Source organism: Pinus tabuliformis, chromosome J (genome assembly GCF_031772625.1).
Source record: "Pinus tabuliformis cultivar Carrire ecotype Pingquan chromosome J, CPIR1, whole genome shotgun sequence".
Taxonomy (NCBI): domain Eukaryota; kingdom Viridiplantae; phylum Streptophyta; class Pinopsida; order Pinales; family Pinaceae; genus Pinus; species Pinus tabuliformis.
In genome coordinates, this window is record NC_142295.1 from 603,040,664 (window position 1) to 603,058,476 (window position 17,813).

General features: G+C 41.0%; 1 protein-coding gene across 1 annotated transcript in view; it reads right to left on the minus strand.

Moving 5' to 3' along the window:
* The window catches only part of LOC149228412 (uncharacterized), a 266,450-nt gene that overhangs the window by 222,022 nt on the left and 26,615 nt on the right, over window positions 1–17,813 (minus strand). Inside the window, exon 3 of the mRNA XM_089378193.1 lies at window positions 5,821–5,997. Coding sequence (XP_089234319.1) covers window positions 5,821–5,997 — 177 coding nt within the window. The remainder of the gene's footprint in view (window positions 1–5,820; window positions 5,998–17,813) is intronic.

Below are 17,813 nucleotides of genomic sequence, written 5' to 3' on the forward strand. Positions count from 1 at the left end.
TTCCTCTTCATGGAAAATCTGAAAAGACTGAAAAAAGCAACAGCAGAATGGGCGAAGACTAGGAAGCAGAAACAGAATGAAGCTCTAGATCAAATCGACATAGAACTCTGGAATTTGGAAAGCCCTGAGTCTGATGGCTATAAATCTCAGGAGACAAAGGACAAAATTCTATTGCTGGAAAGACATCGAAGTCAAATCCTACTAGCAAGAGAGGAGGAATGGAGGTTGAAAAGTAGGGCGATTTGGCTGAAGGCTGGAGATGAAAACACAAAATTCTTTCACAATTATACCAAAGAGAGGAAGAACTCGAATACCATCTGGAAGCTAAAGGATGAAGAGGGAAGAGAGGCTAATACCTTTGAATCTCTCTCGCTCATGGTGAGACGCCATTTTCAAAAGCTATTCTCATATCCAGGGGAGGTAACATTAGCAGAGGTTATTAGAACAGCCCAATGCTTTCCTCGGTATGTGGAGGAGGAAGAAGCAGAGGATCTGATGGGAGAGGTCACAAAGGAGGAAGTCGAAAGCATTATAAAATCTATGGCCACAGACAAAAGCCCAAGCCCGAATGGGTGGACAATAAAACTCTTCCAACATTTCTTCGACAAGATTGGATCAGAATTAACGAAGGTGGTTTAAGAATCCAGGAGGAAAGGTGTTGTCTAACCTCCTTTCAATTCAACTTTTATAGCTCTCGTTTCTAAAAAAGAAGACCCGGGGTCTTTTGAAGACTTTAGGCCTATATCACTTTGCAACTGCATTTACAAAATCATTGCAGAAGTGATATCAGTCCAAATAAAACTGATACTGTCAAGGTGCATTTCAAACGAACAATTTGGGTTTTTGGATGGACACCAGATCCATGAAGCCATTGGGGTTGCTCAAGAGACAATCCATAGCATTAAACAAATGAAAAGGAAAGGTGCGGTGGTGAAAATCGATCTTTCAAAAGCCTATGACAGCCTATGACAGAATTAGCTGGACCTATATCAGGATGTTGCTAACACACCTAGGCTTCAAAATTGATTTTATCAACTAGATTATGGGGTGCATCTCTAGTGTCAGTTTTGCGGTTCTGATTAATGGAGCAAACTCTTCTTTTTTCAAAGGGCAAAGAGGTTTAAGACAAGGATGCCCTTTGTCGCCTTTGCTCTTTCTCCTGGTTGCAGAAGGGTTCAGCCAATTAGTTCTGAAGGCCAAAAGGGAAGGAACCGTGAGAGGTTTGGAAGTATCGGTTAATATGTTCATTTCACACTTACTCTTTGTAGATGACATCTTACTATTCAGCAATGGGAATATATCTGAAATAAAGGAACTCAAGAGGATTCTTGAGCTTTTCATGAAAGCTACAGGGATGCAAGTGAATTATAGGAAATCACAGCTGATTCTGGAAGGTTTTAACAAGCAGGAGAAAAGCCAAATTACATCAGTCCTACCCTTTGATGTGCATAAACTCGAGGATCCTTTTAAGTATCTGGGGTTTTGGCTGAAACCGAATGCTTATAGGAAACAGGACTGGAATTGGCTGCTAGCTAAAATAGAAGCTAGAATAACTCATTGGAGCTTCAAGTGGCTTTCCAGAGCAGGTAGGCTGACCTTAATCAAATCAGTTCTCTTAGCAATTCCGGTTTATTGGGCAGCTTTGACATGGGTACCTAAAGGAATTCTGGAGAAGATAAGAAGGATTTGTAGTAGATTTCTCTGGGCAGGATCAAAGGAGGATTCAGTGCTTCCTTGGGTCGCCTAGGAGAAAGTGGCAAGACCTAAAGATTGGGGAGGGTGGGGAATTAAAGACCTCACTGCTTTCGACCCTTCACTGGCAGCTAAATCAGGGTGGAGAATTATTAAAATGGAAAATCTCTGGACGAAAGTGGTGAAAAGGAAATACATAGACCCTGTCCCTCTAGAAGATTGGATAAGAAATCCCAATAAGAAAGGAGGGAATGCTTTTGTGGTTTGGAAGGCTACCATAGAGGCATTCAAGATTATCGAGCAAGGTCTGTCTTGGCAGATTGGGAACGGGGCAAATCTTCGAATAGGAAAAGACCCCTGGGTGGGCTGTAATGAAAATTTTGCTCTATCCCCGGGCTTTATCAGGCATCTTGAATCCAAAGGAATTCTTTTCCTTAGCCAGGTAGAGAAACATGGTCACTCAACAATTTGGGGTCAAGCATGGCAATCAGGAGAGGAGCTGGATCTCCTGCCCCATTGGTGGAACGATTGGAAGGCCTTTACCCAAGAACTCTCCAGATCAAATGTGAGACTGAAAGACAGACCGGATCAATTGGTGTGCGCCCATGCAGAATCTTGATCCTATTCTCCAAAATTCGGGTATAAATTCCTTATGACAAAGAAAGGTTGGGGGGATCCGGAATGGTGGGCCAAGCTTTTCTGGAAGTTAAAATGCCCTGCAAAAGCCAAACTTTTCTCCTGGTGCATTCTCAAGAGAAAAGTTCCCACATGGGACATCCTTCAATGCAGATATAAGTCAGAACGAGGAGATGTTCACTATGCAAAAATGAATCTGAAACAATAAGGCATCTCTTTATAGATTGTCCTATTGTTAAAAAAGTGTGGTTGGAGGTTGGGAAGCTCATCCAGAAGAATGTAGTCTGGGAAGGTGAAAATTTCTCTGATGTTTGGTATAAATGGTGGCACCTATATCCAGAGGGTAATTTGCGGCATTTACCTCCCATTATTTCATGGGGCATCTGGATAGCCAGGAACAGGAGCATCTTCTTGGATAAGAAAACCCCTTTCGAGACTATTGCTATATAATGCACCTCTATTTACACTAACATCCCGAATCAGAAGAGGAAAGGACTCCCAGGCAGGTCAGAGAGGAACAAATCAAGGAAGGTGTTCCTTGGGCATTTTTTGACGGGGCATCCCAGAACAATAAAGCAGGAGCAAGGTTGGTCATACACCTAAATGAAAACCAGATTCTAAAAGCATCCGTGGGATTAGGCACTAGCTCAAATAATTTCGCGGAATTATCAACTCTATCCCAGAACAATAAAGCAGGAGCAAGGTTGGTCATACACCTAAATGAAAACCAGATTCTAAAAGCATCCGTGGGATTAGGCACTAGCTCAAATAATTTCGCGGAATTATCAACTCTAAAGTTTCTTTTATGCTGACTTATCCACAGGAACATCTTCACAGTTCAGATTTTTGGGGATTCTTGAGACCTTTATTAGAAGAGATTCAGCAGTTAAAGCTTTCATTTATTGTTTTCTCTATATGACACATCTACAGGGAATGCAATGATTCAGCAGACAGGCTCACTAAAGAGGGTCTGCAACAAGATTTGGGCTGTTGGAGAATAGTGGAGGAGAACCATGGAGAGATCCGTGTTTCGGATCAGCCTCCTTACTCTTAGTCTGTTAACTTTTTGAGACTTCTCAGGCTTTGCAAAGTCGCTTCCTTGGTTTTGTTTACAGCTGTTATGGTGCTTTTATTAAACTGTTTTCAGTTTTGTATGACATTGGTATCTATTTTCTGTTTGGGTTGTTTTCCTCGGAGAGGAGACCCGGGAAATAGATGCACTGTTTTTATCTTTCTATGGAGACTTTCAGTATATGGAAAATGTATATTTTGCTATGACTGATCTTGAGACGGGAGCTATTTTCCTCAATATGAGGAAGCTCACGGTTTCAGGGGTACCTATTTCTCTCAGTTTTGGACAGGAAGGGCAGTCTCTTCTTGTAGAGTTCTATGATTATCAAATCATACAGCAAACAGAATGCTTCGAAGTTCGGCATATACTATGTAACTTTTTATTCTGATTATAAAAAGTTCGATTTTTTTCTTTGGAAAAAAAAACGGAATCAGTTAGAAGAATAGTTTCCAGTTATTGCAATCATGGATTTTTCACACTAGGTTGCAGAGGATATTGCGGAGGGTCACAACACACCTATGATAGAAAGGACACAACATTTTGAGTGTAGTGTGGAAGAATTTCCACACTATTTAGGAGAAATTTAATGAGGATAGCTGAAGCCATGTCAACCAAACCAAAGTACTCAAGGTTTCAAGAAAAATTGCAACAAAGATCAAAGGAACAAGAACAACACTTATTGAGAAGTACGAATGATGCAGAAAAAATTGTGGATTATTTGGGCAGTGTTGAAAATTGTAACAAGGGAAGGTCTTTTGGCTCGTGCCTTGGCCAGAAAGACCAAGTTTGTCTTTCCTTTGGCCATGGACGAGTTCATGGAAAGGGAGATTTCATGCAAGTTGTTGATGGGTCAGTTATGTGGACCTTTGAGTGGCAGTTTGAGTTTGGAATAGGACAAGTTGGGAGCTTCAGTTTTGATTCAGGCAAGGATGAGCTATAACTCCAAGTTATGATTGGAGAGAGTTCAGTTCGAACTCAGTTAACTTGTCAATCACAACTGCTCTTCTAAATTTGTTAATTGCCTAATTTTAGCATGGATCAAGCCTATAAAGGAAGGATGAAGGCACAGATTTATTCATTCTTGTATACACGAGTTTGTGTGTGTGAGATCCTTGCTGTGAGAGTGTTTCTAGGAGGAGCCTATACGCAGCACTGAATAGACTGACTTTCTTGTGGAAATCAGCGCTAAGAAATAGGGAATTTCTGCGCTAGGATCTAGGAGGTCTGTCCTAATTAATAGGGGCTGCTGGTGCGCACAGAGTTACACCTTAGTGTGCAAGGAATTCGGGCCAGGCAAAGGATACCTGTACGCGAGAATTTCAGACCAGGCAGAGGAGATCTGTGTGCAAACAAATAGGGCCAACAAGGCCGCAAGGATGTAGGAGCTGGGTCAAGAGTTTGCAAGGTGTTTTCAAGATAGTTTACCAGTGAGAACAAGAGGGTTTTCATAGTAAAACAGATTGCCTTGTAAGAGATCTAATTGCTCAAACTCTATCAATAAATTCTACAGCAAAGAAGTGGGTTTTCCCAGTTGGGTTTCTCAAGAAAATTATTGTCTCTTGTGTGACTGTTTTTATCTCTGTGTTTATTCCGCTGCTTATGTGTGTTACGAAATTCTGTGCCTTCATGAAAAGAAATTAGTTTCAGAGTGTTCATCATAGAAGTTGCAGAATTTCAAGGAATTTAACAGGAAGCCAAATGTTTTAGATAGTCAATCCAACAAGCTTAACTGCAGTTGCACACAATGTGCATTATATGCAATGAATAGTTATTATTATAAACAGATTTGTAAGAGTCACATATTACTCTAGAGCTTTTAGGTCTAACTGAGATCATAATGCAAGTAATATCAGGAGTCCAAGACAATATGTAAACGAATAATTTGGAGACAATAGGGATTTACAGTTTATTTGTAGACAACAGCTATGTGCCTTGCTGGTCATAATCCTCCTAGGCCTCCCAACGTGTATAGCAGTTTAGTTTCTGGCATAATTAGCCCGTAATCTATTTGACAAAGCCAGTGTTGTGATGATGACGATATGGAAGATGTAAGGAAGTGTACTGGTGATAAGAAAGGGTTATGTGTATTATCAGAGGCTTATTTCCTAAAGTATTTACTCTTGAATATGCCATGACAATAACAGGCCTAACATGACAAACAAAATAGAAGTACTAAAAATTAGCAAATATCAACTTAAGCTACAAAGCATGTCATCTTGTATGTATCACACATAATTTTTTCCAGCTATGAAACAATCTGGCATTGAAAATGCCAAGAAGAAAAGGTGCAGTGAAGAATATGGCAACAGGCATTTGATTTTTTTTAAATCATCAACAAGATAATGAATATAGCGCAAGAAAAGTCAGTGAAGGATACCAGGATGTTACAACTGGTAACAACAGAAAACACTGAAACTCACCACTTTCAAGTGACCATTCACTTCTTTCATTTTTGTCAGGTTATGCATAATAACACGGCCACCCCAGTTATCAAGCTGGCCATGGTGCCTCTCCTTCCATTCAACTGAAAGAAATGCATACAGATCATGCTTCTTTGCATCATTGTGCATAGATGGACTCAAAATGTCTGGAATTACCTATATCAATGACACCACAATAAAAGCCTGGATCAATTATGTCATTTAGTAGGTCAAATACCACTTTTGCTATCACAAACATTTATTACTATTGAAATAATGTCATGGAATAGTCACTAACAACTGTTGAAAGCCCGAACATAATTCTTTGAGGTAAATTAAGTTTCAAATTTTAATAAGCCCAGAAAACACCACCAACAATCAGGCAGAAGAACATGCCATTCTTAAGGAGCCTGTGCTAGCTCTCAAGCAAGGTGTTGGCAACATTCAATGCAAAGACAATCCAGCTTAATGATTAAGATTCTAGATCAAGGGAGGCTTTGAATCAATACATTGTTAACATGATTTAACTTAGATCCGGATAAGATAGGCAATCTAAGGGGGCTAGGCTATAAAGGAGACTCGTGCCCTAGGAATATTTCACTATTCTTAACCCATATTATCATGCTCATAATCAGATCACAATCAGTTTACCCCCATAATTACAACTCACCTCAGAACCAAATGAACACTAGTCATCGAACTCGTAAATGACCCAGACCTAATATATTTCAATTTTAAATTTATATAAATATAATGTAAATTCATACCATTAGACACCAAATATTCAAAATTTACAGATATATATTGCATGTAAGGGTGCAAACAGGGAAAACTCCATTGAGATACAGAAACTATAAGATTTGAGATACATTTAATTATAGTTCCACAACGCCATACATAAAAAATGACGCTCTAAATGGCCCTCCAGAGTCCAAAAATCATAATAATGTAATCTAATAAATAAATGTTGAAATCCTTGGATATAACAATAGGTCAAACCATTTTGAACTATTTAATTTGAAGCCTGGCTTACTAGACTGTCTTGGTCAGGTCCAGGAATTTCAACTCACCAAAAGGAAACAGCAGTATTACATGGACAACTTCAATAAACAGGAGGAAATTAAAGTACAATGTTATTTTAATCCTGAACATCTCACAGTGCAAAAAGCAGGTAATCGCATAGCTAAGAACCAACTCTCACAGGGAAGTTCCGGTCCTCACCTTTACACCATCTTTGTCTATTGTAACTTGTAATCTCCTGTTTTAAGGCCTTTGCAAATGCCACACAGTACGTAACCTTTTTTTTGTCCGATATGATCATGATGTCTTGCAGAAAGTTTAATGAAATCCATTCCCCCATCTATCTATCTTTCTCTTGCTAAATGGTTTCAAAAACTGTCATCATATTGTTAGTTTTTGGTAGCATCGGAAGTGCTCTAGCCTTGAAAATTGGTGGAGAGGCAACACATGAGTTCTAAAGAACCCAGAAACTGTTGGCCGCAGAAGTAATTTGCTTCAGTATTCAAAAGAATAACTTGATGAATGTAATTTAAAATCCAAGTAGGTGAAGTAGATTCTGATTTGCTGTAGTAGGGGTTCCTTCGAGTGTAGGAATTTTCACATGGTATCAGAGCATTGATTTTGAAATAGGAAGGGCAGATCTAGTACTGAGCAGTGAGGCCAAAAGCTGCACTTGGCAGCAGTTCGAATCCCCTTGAAGGGATTACGCAGACCTTGCCAGAAGCAGATCCGAGGAAATCTCTCTCTGAATGAGACAACAAAGAGGTACGATTTCCAGTTCATGAGTTTGCAGAGGCAGAGGGAGTGACGCAAAGCCTCAGCGCAGTGCTTGAAGGGTGCAGTTTCTGCCGAGGCAGAAATCCGCTGGAAAAGAACGAAGACATGTAGAAGGGGAATTTTCTCCTCAAAGAACTTTCCGCCTGAAAGTTCGAATTTCTCACTTGTTGAGCAGTTCAGCAGTGCTAAGCAGTGACTAGGGGAGTCAGTTCGACAGTTGGGTGAGATGGAATCGCATGGGCTCAGAGATCATGACAGGTTGGAAGGTGTTTCCAAATATGTCATATGGCAGACCAAAATCTTAGCTATTCAGGAGGAATATGATCTCAAGGCCTATGTCAAAAGTGTTGTAGTTGTTCCCGCTAACAACAACCAAAAGAAGAAGTACAAAGCCAAGCAGGGGAAGGCAAAGAGGCTCATTCTCGATGGAGTTCAAGATCATGTGGTCTCACACTTGCAGGGCAAGGATACAACTTGAGAGATGTGGGAAGCCTTGTCTTCTCTATATGAAGGCTCTTCCGAACAACGGAAGATGTATTTGGAGTAGAAGTTGCAGTGGACTTTGATGCAGAAAGGAGAAGGGGTGAACCTCTATCTTCAGCGTCTTCAGGACACTAGAGACCAACTTGTTGCAGTGGGGTCCACTCCTCAACCAACCACGATGGTGAGGATAGCCCTGAATGGAGTCTTGGATGAATGGCAAGTTTTCGTCCAAAGCATATTGGGCAGAGAAAAACTACCTTCATGGGAGGAGATGTGGGCAGCTCTTCAACAGGAGGAGTTAAGGAGGGACCTAGTGAAGGTCAACCTCAATGGCAGTAGTGGGAGTGGCACAAAGACGAAGGAGGAGGAGGAGAATGCAGCTCTGTCATCGAAGGGACAGCAAAAGCCGAAGCAAAAGAAGGACATTTCGAAGGTGAAATGTTTCAATTGTGGCGAGTTGAGCCACTATGCATCCCAGTGTCCTTTGAAGAAAAAGGACAAGGTTGAGAAACATGATCCAAAGGTTGCTTCAGCAAAGATCGACGAGGATGAGTTTGCCATGAGTGCCCACGCATCTCCAGGAGGGAGATGGGGCGATATTGAGTTGTAGTCGGGAGGACTACATGTGGGCAAGATCCTTGAGGAGTCCACTTCTTGGATCAATTCATTGCTACGAGAGCCCAAGATTCAGCAGCAGCGAGATGGACTTAGTGTTAGATGATGCAATGGAGTGTTTGGAGGACAAATGCAATAGCTTGGGACCAAAGACTGATCAGCGCAGAGCAAGGTTGGCAGCAGTGCAATTGGCACAGCGCAAAAGTCAGCAATAGTGCAAAAGATTCATAGGGTCAGTAGCAGTCAGATTTCAACATTCATGGTATTATGCTGAACACAGTTAAGTCCAGCTAATTTTGGATGTTTTTCAGTTGCTTCTCTCAGCGACTGAGTTGCAGTACGAATGCAGTGTTAGCAATGGCAGTGCTACCAGCATAGCAGATGCAACGTTTGAGAGGGAGTTATAGTACGGAAGCAGCAGTGGCAGTGTCAGTGTCATGGGAAGCAGTACAGAAGCAGATCCGAGGAAATCTCTCCCTAAGTGAGACAACAAAGAGGTACGATTTCCAGTTCATGAGTTTGCAGAGGCAGAGGGAGTGACGCAAAGCCTCAGCACAGTGCTTGAAGGGTGCAGTTTCTGCCGAGGCAGAAATCCGCTCGAAAAGAACGAAGACATGTAGAAGGGGAATTTTCTCCTCAAAGAACTTTCCGCCTGAAAGTTCGAATTTCTCACTTGTTGAGCAGTTCAGCAGTGCTAGGCAGTGACTAGGGGAGTCAGTTCGACAGTTGGGTGAGATGGAATCGCATGGGCTCAGAGATCATGACAGGTTGGAAGGTGTTTCCAACTATGTCATATGGCAGACCAAAATCTTAGTTGTTCAGGAGGAATATGATCTCAAGGCCTATGTCAAAAGTGTTGTAGTTGTTCCTGCTGACAACAACCAAAAGAAGAAGTACAAATCCAAGCAGGGGAAGGCAAAGAGGCTCATTCTCGATGGAGTTCGAGATCATGTGGTCTCACACTTGCAGGGCAAGGATACAACTAGAGAGATGTGGGAAGCCTTGTCTTCTCTATATGAAGGCTCTTCCGAACAACGGAAGATGTATTTGGAGTAGAAGTTGCAGTGGAATTTGATGCAGAAAGGAGAAGGGGTGAACCTCTATCTTCAGCGTCTTCAGGACACTAGAGACCAACTTGTTGTAGTGGGGTCCACTCCTCAACCAACCACGATGGTGAGGATAGCCCTGAATGGAGTCTTGGATGAATGGCAAGTTTTCGTCCAAAGCATATTGGGCAGAGAAAAACTACCTTCATGGGAGGAGATGTGGGCGGCTCTTCAACAGGAGGAGTTAAGGAGGGACCTAGTGAAGGTCAACCTCAATGGCAGTAGTGGGAGTGGCACAAAGACGAAGGAGGAGGAGGAGAATGCAGCTCTGGCATCGAAGGGACAGCAAAAGCCGAAGCGAAAGAAGGACATTTCGAAGGTGAAATGTTTCAGTTGTGGCGAGTTGGGCCACTATGCATCCCAGTGTCCTTTGAAGAAAAAGGACAAGGATGAGAAACATGATCCTAAGGCTGCTTCAGCAAAGATTGACAAGGATGAGTTTGCCATGAGTGCCCACGCATCTCCAGGAGGGAGATAGGGCGATATTGAGTTGTAGTCGGGAGGACTACATGTGGGCAAGATCCTTGAGGAGTCCACCTATTGGATCAATTCATTGCTACGAGAGCCCAAGATTCAGCAGCAGCGAGATGGACTTAGTGTCAGATGATGCAATGGAGTGTTTGGAGGACAAATGCAGTAGCTTGGGACCAAAGACTGATCAACGCAGAGCAAGGTTGGCAGCAGTGCAATTGGCACAGTGCAAAAGTCAGCAATAGTGCAGAAGATTCAGAGGGTCAGTAGCAGTCAGATTTCAACATTCATGGTATTATGCTGAACACAGTTAAGTCCAGCTAATTTTGGATGTTTTTCAGTTGCTTCTCTCAGTGACTGAGTTGCAGTACGAATGCAGTGTTAGCAGTGGCAGTGCTACCAGCATAGCAGATGCAGCGTTTGAGAGGGAGTTATAGTACGGATGCAGCAGTGGCAGTGTCAGTGTCATGGGAAGCAGTACAGATTGTACAATAGTAGCAGCAGCACAGTGTTGGTGGCAGCAACAGTGCAAAAAGGAGGTGCTTCAGAAACAGAGCAACATGCAGGTGGACATTGTTGCTAGAGCACTTTCCTCGCTAAGAGGGAGTGTTAGTTTTTGGTAACATCGGAAGTGCTCTAGCCTTGAAAATTGGTGGAGAGGCTAAGGCACATGAGTTCTAAAGAAACCAAAAATCGTTTGGTGAAATTCCACCTGGATTGTATTTTATTAAAATAATTAATATTTTTAATGGAGTTCCTAAGTCTAATATTAGGAAATTAAAATATTAATGGGTATTAATGAAAATATGGGTGAGAATGATCTAGAAGGCAGATCATGTCATGTTTTAATCTTAGCCGTTGATTAAAGACTTAATCTCGGTCATTGAAGACTCAACAGGAAAAGTATAAAATGGAGGCTTGGGGTTTTGGAAACACACACAGAGAGATTGAGGAAATCGATTTTCTGAGGTGAGAAGTTCTCAGGAGGAAAATTGATTAGGGAGATCTTACAACTGAGGGGCAATGAGAATCCGGGAGAAGAACTTTCTGGAGAATACTGACAGAGAGGCGAAGAGAGCTTGCAAAGAGGGAGCGCAGTAGCCGGGAGAGCTGACACAGAAAAGTTGCCTATCACGCAGCATCTAGAACTGCCGGAACTGTCGGGAACTGCTAGAACTGTCGGGAACTGTCGAAATAGTCGGGAGAGCTGACACAAAGGCAGCGCAGTAGCCGGGAGAGCTGACGCAGAAAAGTTGCTTGTCACGCAGAATCCAGAACTGTCGCAACAACCGAAACTGTCGGGAATTGCCGGAACTGTCAGGAACTGTTGGAACTGTCGGATTAGCCGGGAGATCTGACGCAAAGGGCAGAGAAGGTGATGCAGAGCCAACGCAAAAATAGTCGGGGTTAGCCAGTCTTGTCCTAGATCAGCCGAAATTCTGTTGGGTGAAGTGAGGTAAAACTCACTCAGATTTTTCGCCGGTATTTTCCTCTGTAAAGGATTGCTAGATGAGCATCCTAGATTTGTATTCAGATATTTCTCCTGCATAATAATAAACCCTCAGAGTTGTTGCATCAGTTTTCCCGCAATGGGTTTTTCCGGGGACTATGATGTCCAAAAATAAGTGTGTCCTATGTATCTTGTTCTTTGCTCTGTTTTTTGTTTCATGAGATCAAATATTTAATTAGTGTAGGCTGCAAAAATAATTTGCTTCAGTATACAGAAGAATAACTTGATCAATGTAATTTAAAAATCAAGTAGGTGAAGTAGATTCAAATTTGTTGCAGTAGGGGTTCCTTCGAGTATAGGAATTTTCACACATATGATCTTTTGAATTAGTTGGTACCATTGGGCAACCTATAAAAATGTTTGAGTAACCAAATGCATCCATCACTACTGAAACCTGCATGGTAATGAGTGTGAAAATTTGGAAGCCCCAAATTTCTACTGCAGCAACTGATTATGTTTCTTCTATTTGTTAGTTATTGAACAAAATTATTTATTGTTTCCTCCAATGAACACCAAAACTAATACACTGCAAACTTCACCATTTAAATAAAATGCGTAAACAAAAAACTGAACAAGAAGGAAATACACAACACATCTACACAATTATTTTTGGACAGATGTCACCAAAAAACCCAGTGTGGGAAAACCGATGCAGCAGCTGAGGGTTTTATTATTATGCAGTAGTAATTTCTTAGTACAATTCGTTGGATGCTCAACTAGCTATCCGATATAGAGAGAAATTAGACAAAACAAGTAGTGAGATGCTCTCACCCTGTCACTGGAAGAATTCGGCACAGATCTCACTGGAGAAGAGCCTCTGCATTCCTTCTGCGTCAACCACTACGCAGAAATGCGTCAACCGCTGCGCAGAAATGCGTCAACCCCACACAGTCTCTGCGTCACCTCTGTTGGGGACTGCGCTGCTCCTCCTTCAGACCCTCAATTGGCTGGAAACTTCGATTTTCTACCTCTCGGTCTCACACCCTGACTCCCGGCTTATGAAACTCGATTTCCTTAGCAGGAATTTGATCTCCCTCTAGGCTCTGCATTGCCACTGCGTGGGCTAGCGTCAGCCTTTCTGAATGTCATTCTGCCCTCTCTGCCTCATACTCTCCGACAAAGAAAATTTCCTTTCTGATACTATCCCTGCCCCTCACTGCAAAAGTTGACTTTGAATTTCTCACTGGCAGCTGCTCTACTTTAGAAATTCGATCTTCTGAACTCTGCGCGATGTGTCTTCCAAATGCCCCTCAAGCCTTCTCTTATAATCCTCCAGTTGATAATCAAAGGCTCAGATTAGATCTTAATCAATAGTTCAGATCATTTTGGCTTGATTCTCGTCTACTTCTAGAAGTTTCACCCACAGTTAGATTAATACCCTTTAATTATTTCAATTTCCTAAGTTTAGCCTTAGGTACCCATTAAAAATAATTAATTATTTTAGTAAAACTGTCTTCAAGTGGAATTTCCCAAAATGATTTCTGGGTATTGTGGAATACATGTGTCCTAGCGTCCCTGCAAATTTTGAAGCCAAGAGCACATCCAATGCTATCAAAAATCAACAATGAGGTGGTTAAGCTTATTGCCAATGCACGCTTACCTAAACATTCTTTGATTCTAATTTAGACAAGTCTTGTTTATGGGTTTCAATCTTAAAATCCCACAACTCCCAATTGAAAGGATATAGAACAAAGGAGTACATGATCCAATTTTGCATATATGTTCAAATACTAAAAAAATTGCTAAGTGCATTGAATGTTGAAAAACAACCAAATTTATATTTCCTCCAAGGTCCAACAGCGGTCTGATTCCATCACCACACATCCTAAGATGGGGTGCAATTTTAGCTTTTAACGTTAAAACTCAAGTTAAAGTTAACAGTTACATTTACTTATATTTTAATAAGGTAAATGTCAACATTAGCTTTACGAATTAACATTAAAACTTAAAAACAATTACAAAAAGAAAGTCAATTGGAGAACATGACTAGGTCAAGGGAAGCCCACTAGACAACATATGGCCTACAAGTAGGTGGCCTAATTAAACAATCAAAATTGTGAACCGGCCACATCAAACACTGACTTAGCCAATTTGACTTGCTTTTACACAAGACCAGTCAGTGAATGAAACACAAATTGCACACTCTCCCAATGACTCCATATTCTTACCCTTATTGCCAAAGGAGCTCAAATAGACAAACCCAAATCAATGCCCAACAACCTCCTCTACAAAAACATCATAGGTCTACAAAATCAAATATGAACACAGCCAACAACAAAACCCTCAAAAAGACAATATGATTGTACCGATTCAACAAACAAGTACAAACTAAAACAATCTCAAAAAAGATGAAAGACTCAATTACAACATTCAAAAGAAAACGAAATAAGTATTGAATGATATAGAACACGAGATGTAGACACCAATACAAGAGATGAATGGAGTTATTGATGATATCAAATAATGTAGATAATTCAGCCCCAACCCATAAGTGGAAATTTTGTTAATTTTCCTGCGAATCCAGCACCTAGAAATCCATTGACCTAACAGATTACAGATCTATTAAATGAATGCACAACTAGGTTCTTAGCTTTAATTAGCGGAAGCAAAAACATAACCAATCTCACAAAAATGACACAACAAATTCTGCCCAATTAAATCAATTCTTCGTTAAAATATTCAAAACCTACTTAGGCACCAATCTTGGGATAATGACCCAACTATGTAAATTACACCTAAGACAATTGGATCTGATCCAACTGATCAAGCCCTCCTTGGCCGATCTCGTAATATCCCAAACGGGATATTTTGCAAATTTTGCAGAAATCTAACTCACTGAAAATTTCCATGTAAAACATAACCAATAGAGTGCATGCAATTCAATAACACAATGAGCAGAAATAATCTCAACTTTCATTATAATAAATAATTGAAAGAGTGTACATGATGATATAACTCGAATAGCTGAGATAGATAATCTAATCTCCAAAGTTGATATGCTCCAATGTTGAAACCGGCCCTCCAAAACTAAATTGAATTGTCATTGTTGAGCTCTCCTGTGAATTTTGGATGAATTCACCAAGGGGAGATGGGTGCTCGCCCAATCTCTCTAAATCACCTGAGGGTTTCCATCCCGGGGCAACCAATGAAGTAGAGAACCGGGTTCTCAACCTCTCATACTAAGGATATATCAAATCTAAGATGTCCCCTAATGGCCTCCTCCTCTTTTATAAATCTAATGGACCCCTCTATAACCTCCTATTTTATTATTATTTTAATCATGGAGCACTTTTCCCTCTTTTATTTCAATTAAAATATTCTTTTTAATGTGGGAAAATGGTAAATTGGCCACCATGCCTCCTCAGATCACTGAAAATCACTTCTAACCATCCTATCTTGTAGATCTTCTCGTTCTGGTTCCAACGAGCTATTACACTAAGCTGTTATGCCAAGTATTCCTCCTGAAATACCACCTTAAGCGTAATTAATTAAGTCAGACCCATTAATAAATTTGTTTTTTGAAAGTTGTCAGAATGCCACAGAATGAAAGGCGAACTGTGCGGATGATGGAATATACCAAGTGAATGCCATCATACCTCATAAAAACTCCTCAAAACCCCTCCAAAAGCCCTTGGGCCTACTTAAGACGCCAACATGCACCTATGACCTCTGCCACCAACTCTGGAAGTCCATCCTATCCATGCCATAAGGAATACTAGAAAAAGGAACATTACAAATCCTCCCGCCCCAAGATTGCTTGCCCTCAAGCAATCCAAACTTGTGGACCAGTCTGGTGGCCCAATGTAACTGAGACCCAATGCCCGGATCCCATACAAACCACTGGGTGATGGTATGCTTTTGTGTCAACCCACCATGAATGGACCCCTCAATGCCTAGATCCCAAACCAATCTCTAACTGAACTCGCCATCAACCAATCCTCCTAGATCCCAATGCCACCAAGAACAAGTATCAATGCTCCATGGCTCATGTTGTGCTATAACTCCAACCATGAGTGCTACTCCATCCACCGCGTACCAACTCATCACCTCTCTCCAATCCAACCCTTGGCATAAACCAAGGTCAATCTCACCATGCTAATGTTGTGCTGAAATACTGATGAGTGGCCAACCTACATCCTGCTGCCAACTAGAGCATGTAGTTTCCCTCACATCTAAGGGCTCCTACAGTGCAATGCTCCTGACTAAAAATGATACTCCATCAATAGGGTACCAACTCATGATCTCCCGCCAATCCAATGCATGGACACCTGTGTAAGAAACAAGTCTACTAAGCTGATATGGGTCCCTGCTTAACAAGATTTGTCTAAGGAAACCTGCCCCTCGCTCTATAATAAGCAAAAGTAGACAAGCTGTGCTACAAGCCCTGTCTATGTACTCCTAGAGAGGGATGCTCCCTGAAAGAACTGCAGCTCTGTCAGCTGCCTGTGAAAGTACCTGCACCTCATCAGCGAGTCAGCCCAAAGATGGATGCACCACCATCTCAAAAAGATTCACCCTCATCTAGTTGTAAACTCCACGCTCCTCCAGTTGACCGACCTCCTACAAAACTAACCCTTCAGACCCTTGTTGAAGAAAAGTGTAACTGGGTTCGATATTTGTTAATGTAACTTTAATCTTTGTACTTCTCAAGAAAAAGAATATTATTTTTGTAAATTATATGAATGAGTTTCTTGCTCATTCCATAGGTCTAGGAAAGTCAAAGAGTCAAAATCATGTTAAAGAGCTCTTCTTGAGCATTTATCTAATATACATGGGTCAACCTAGTGTCAATTAGCACTCCAAGACAAGCACCATTCTCCGAAGAAGGAGTCTACATGCAAAAACGATCTGAAAGTCAACCAAGTCAGCCTATAAATGACAAGTCGGCTCAGAGAATAAGTCACAACAATTCATCATGACATATCGGCTTAAATAGTTGGGTCAAACCACTATATATAGGCTTGTGAACTCAAAGTCAAAGTAAGAGAAACATTCGGATACATTTCTGAAGCTTCGATGGCAAAGTGGATAAAGAAATCTCGCATGAAGACAAGGTTACAGTGCTTCGATGGAAGAAGGATTCTATGATCTTCGATGGGTATAACAGTATCACATAATACGATTTCGGCACTCTGTCTCAATCAGTGTTGCGGGGGAGCGCCCCCCCCCCCTCGCTCCCGCTCCCGATCCGCGCTCCAGGCGGGAGCGACTCGGGAGCGGGTCGGGAGCGCGCTCCCTAAAAAAAAATTCGCTCCCTGCCTTTTCGGGAGCGTTTTGCCTTTTTTGCATTTTTTTTTTTTTTGTAGTAATGTTCGAAATGCAATTTTTTTTGAAAGAAACAAATAGTTTTTGAGTGGAGCAACTTAATGATCAAGTCTAGGCCCTAGTATTGATATGCTATTCATGGTAATGTTAAATTCTTAAAGTAAAAGTGACATTTTCTTTAATTTTCATTTTCATCCTTTTACTTAAATTTTTAACATTACCATGAAATGACTCAGGATGTTTGAGAGTGGTTTCGTCCTCATTGGATTTCATATGGAGAAAGTAGAATTTTAGATTTCATTCAAAATCCAGCAGACTTATCAGTTTTTCAGGATTTCAGGATTGGGGGATTCCAATGTTTCCATTGAATTTTGTCATGTATTAGGGTATGGAACTCATATTTAATCAAGAGTACCAATCCCTCTATGTACCTTGATGTTAGTGACATTGGTTGTCGAACTCCTCTATCATGACCCTTCTAAAAATGTACGCATCACTCAAACAAAATCTTGACTTGACATGCTATGCTTTTTCTATCTTATGTTAATGCTTAGAGGGTGATATTAATGACAAAGATCCCTATACAGATACAAAGGTAATGACAAAGATACCTCTGGATATTAATGCTTGGAGGGTGATATTAATGACAAAGATCCTGATTTTGCAACAAGACTAAAAAATTAGACATTTCTCGTGGTGGCAAGAGGCCCAAGCATAAGAAATAGATAATAGATTTACTTCTCTTT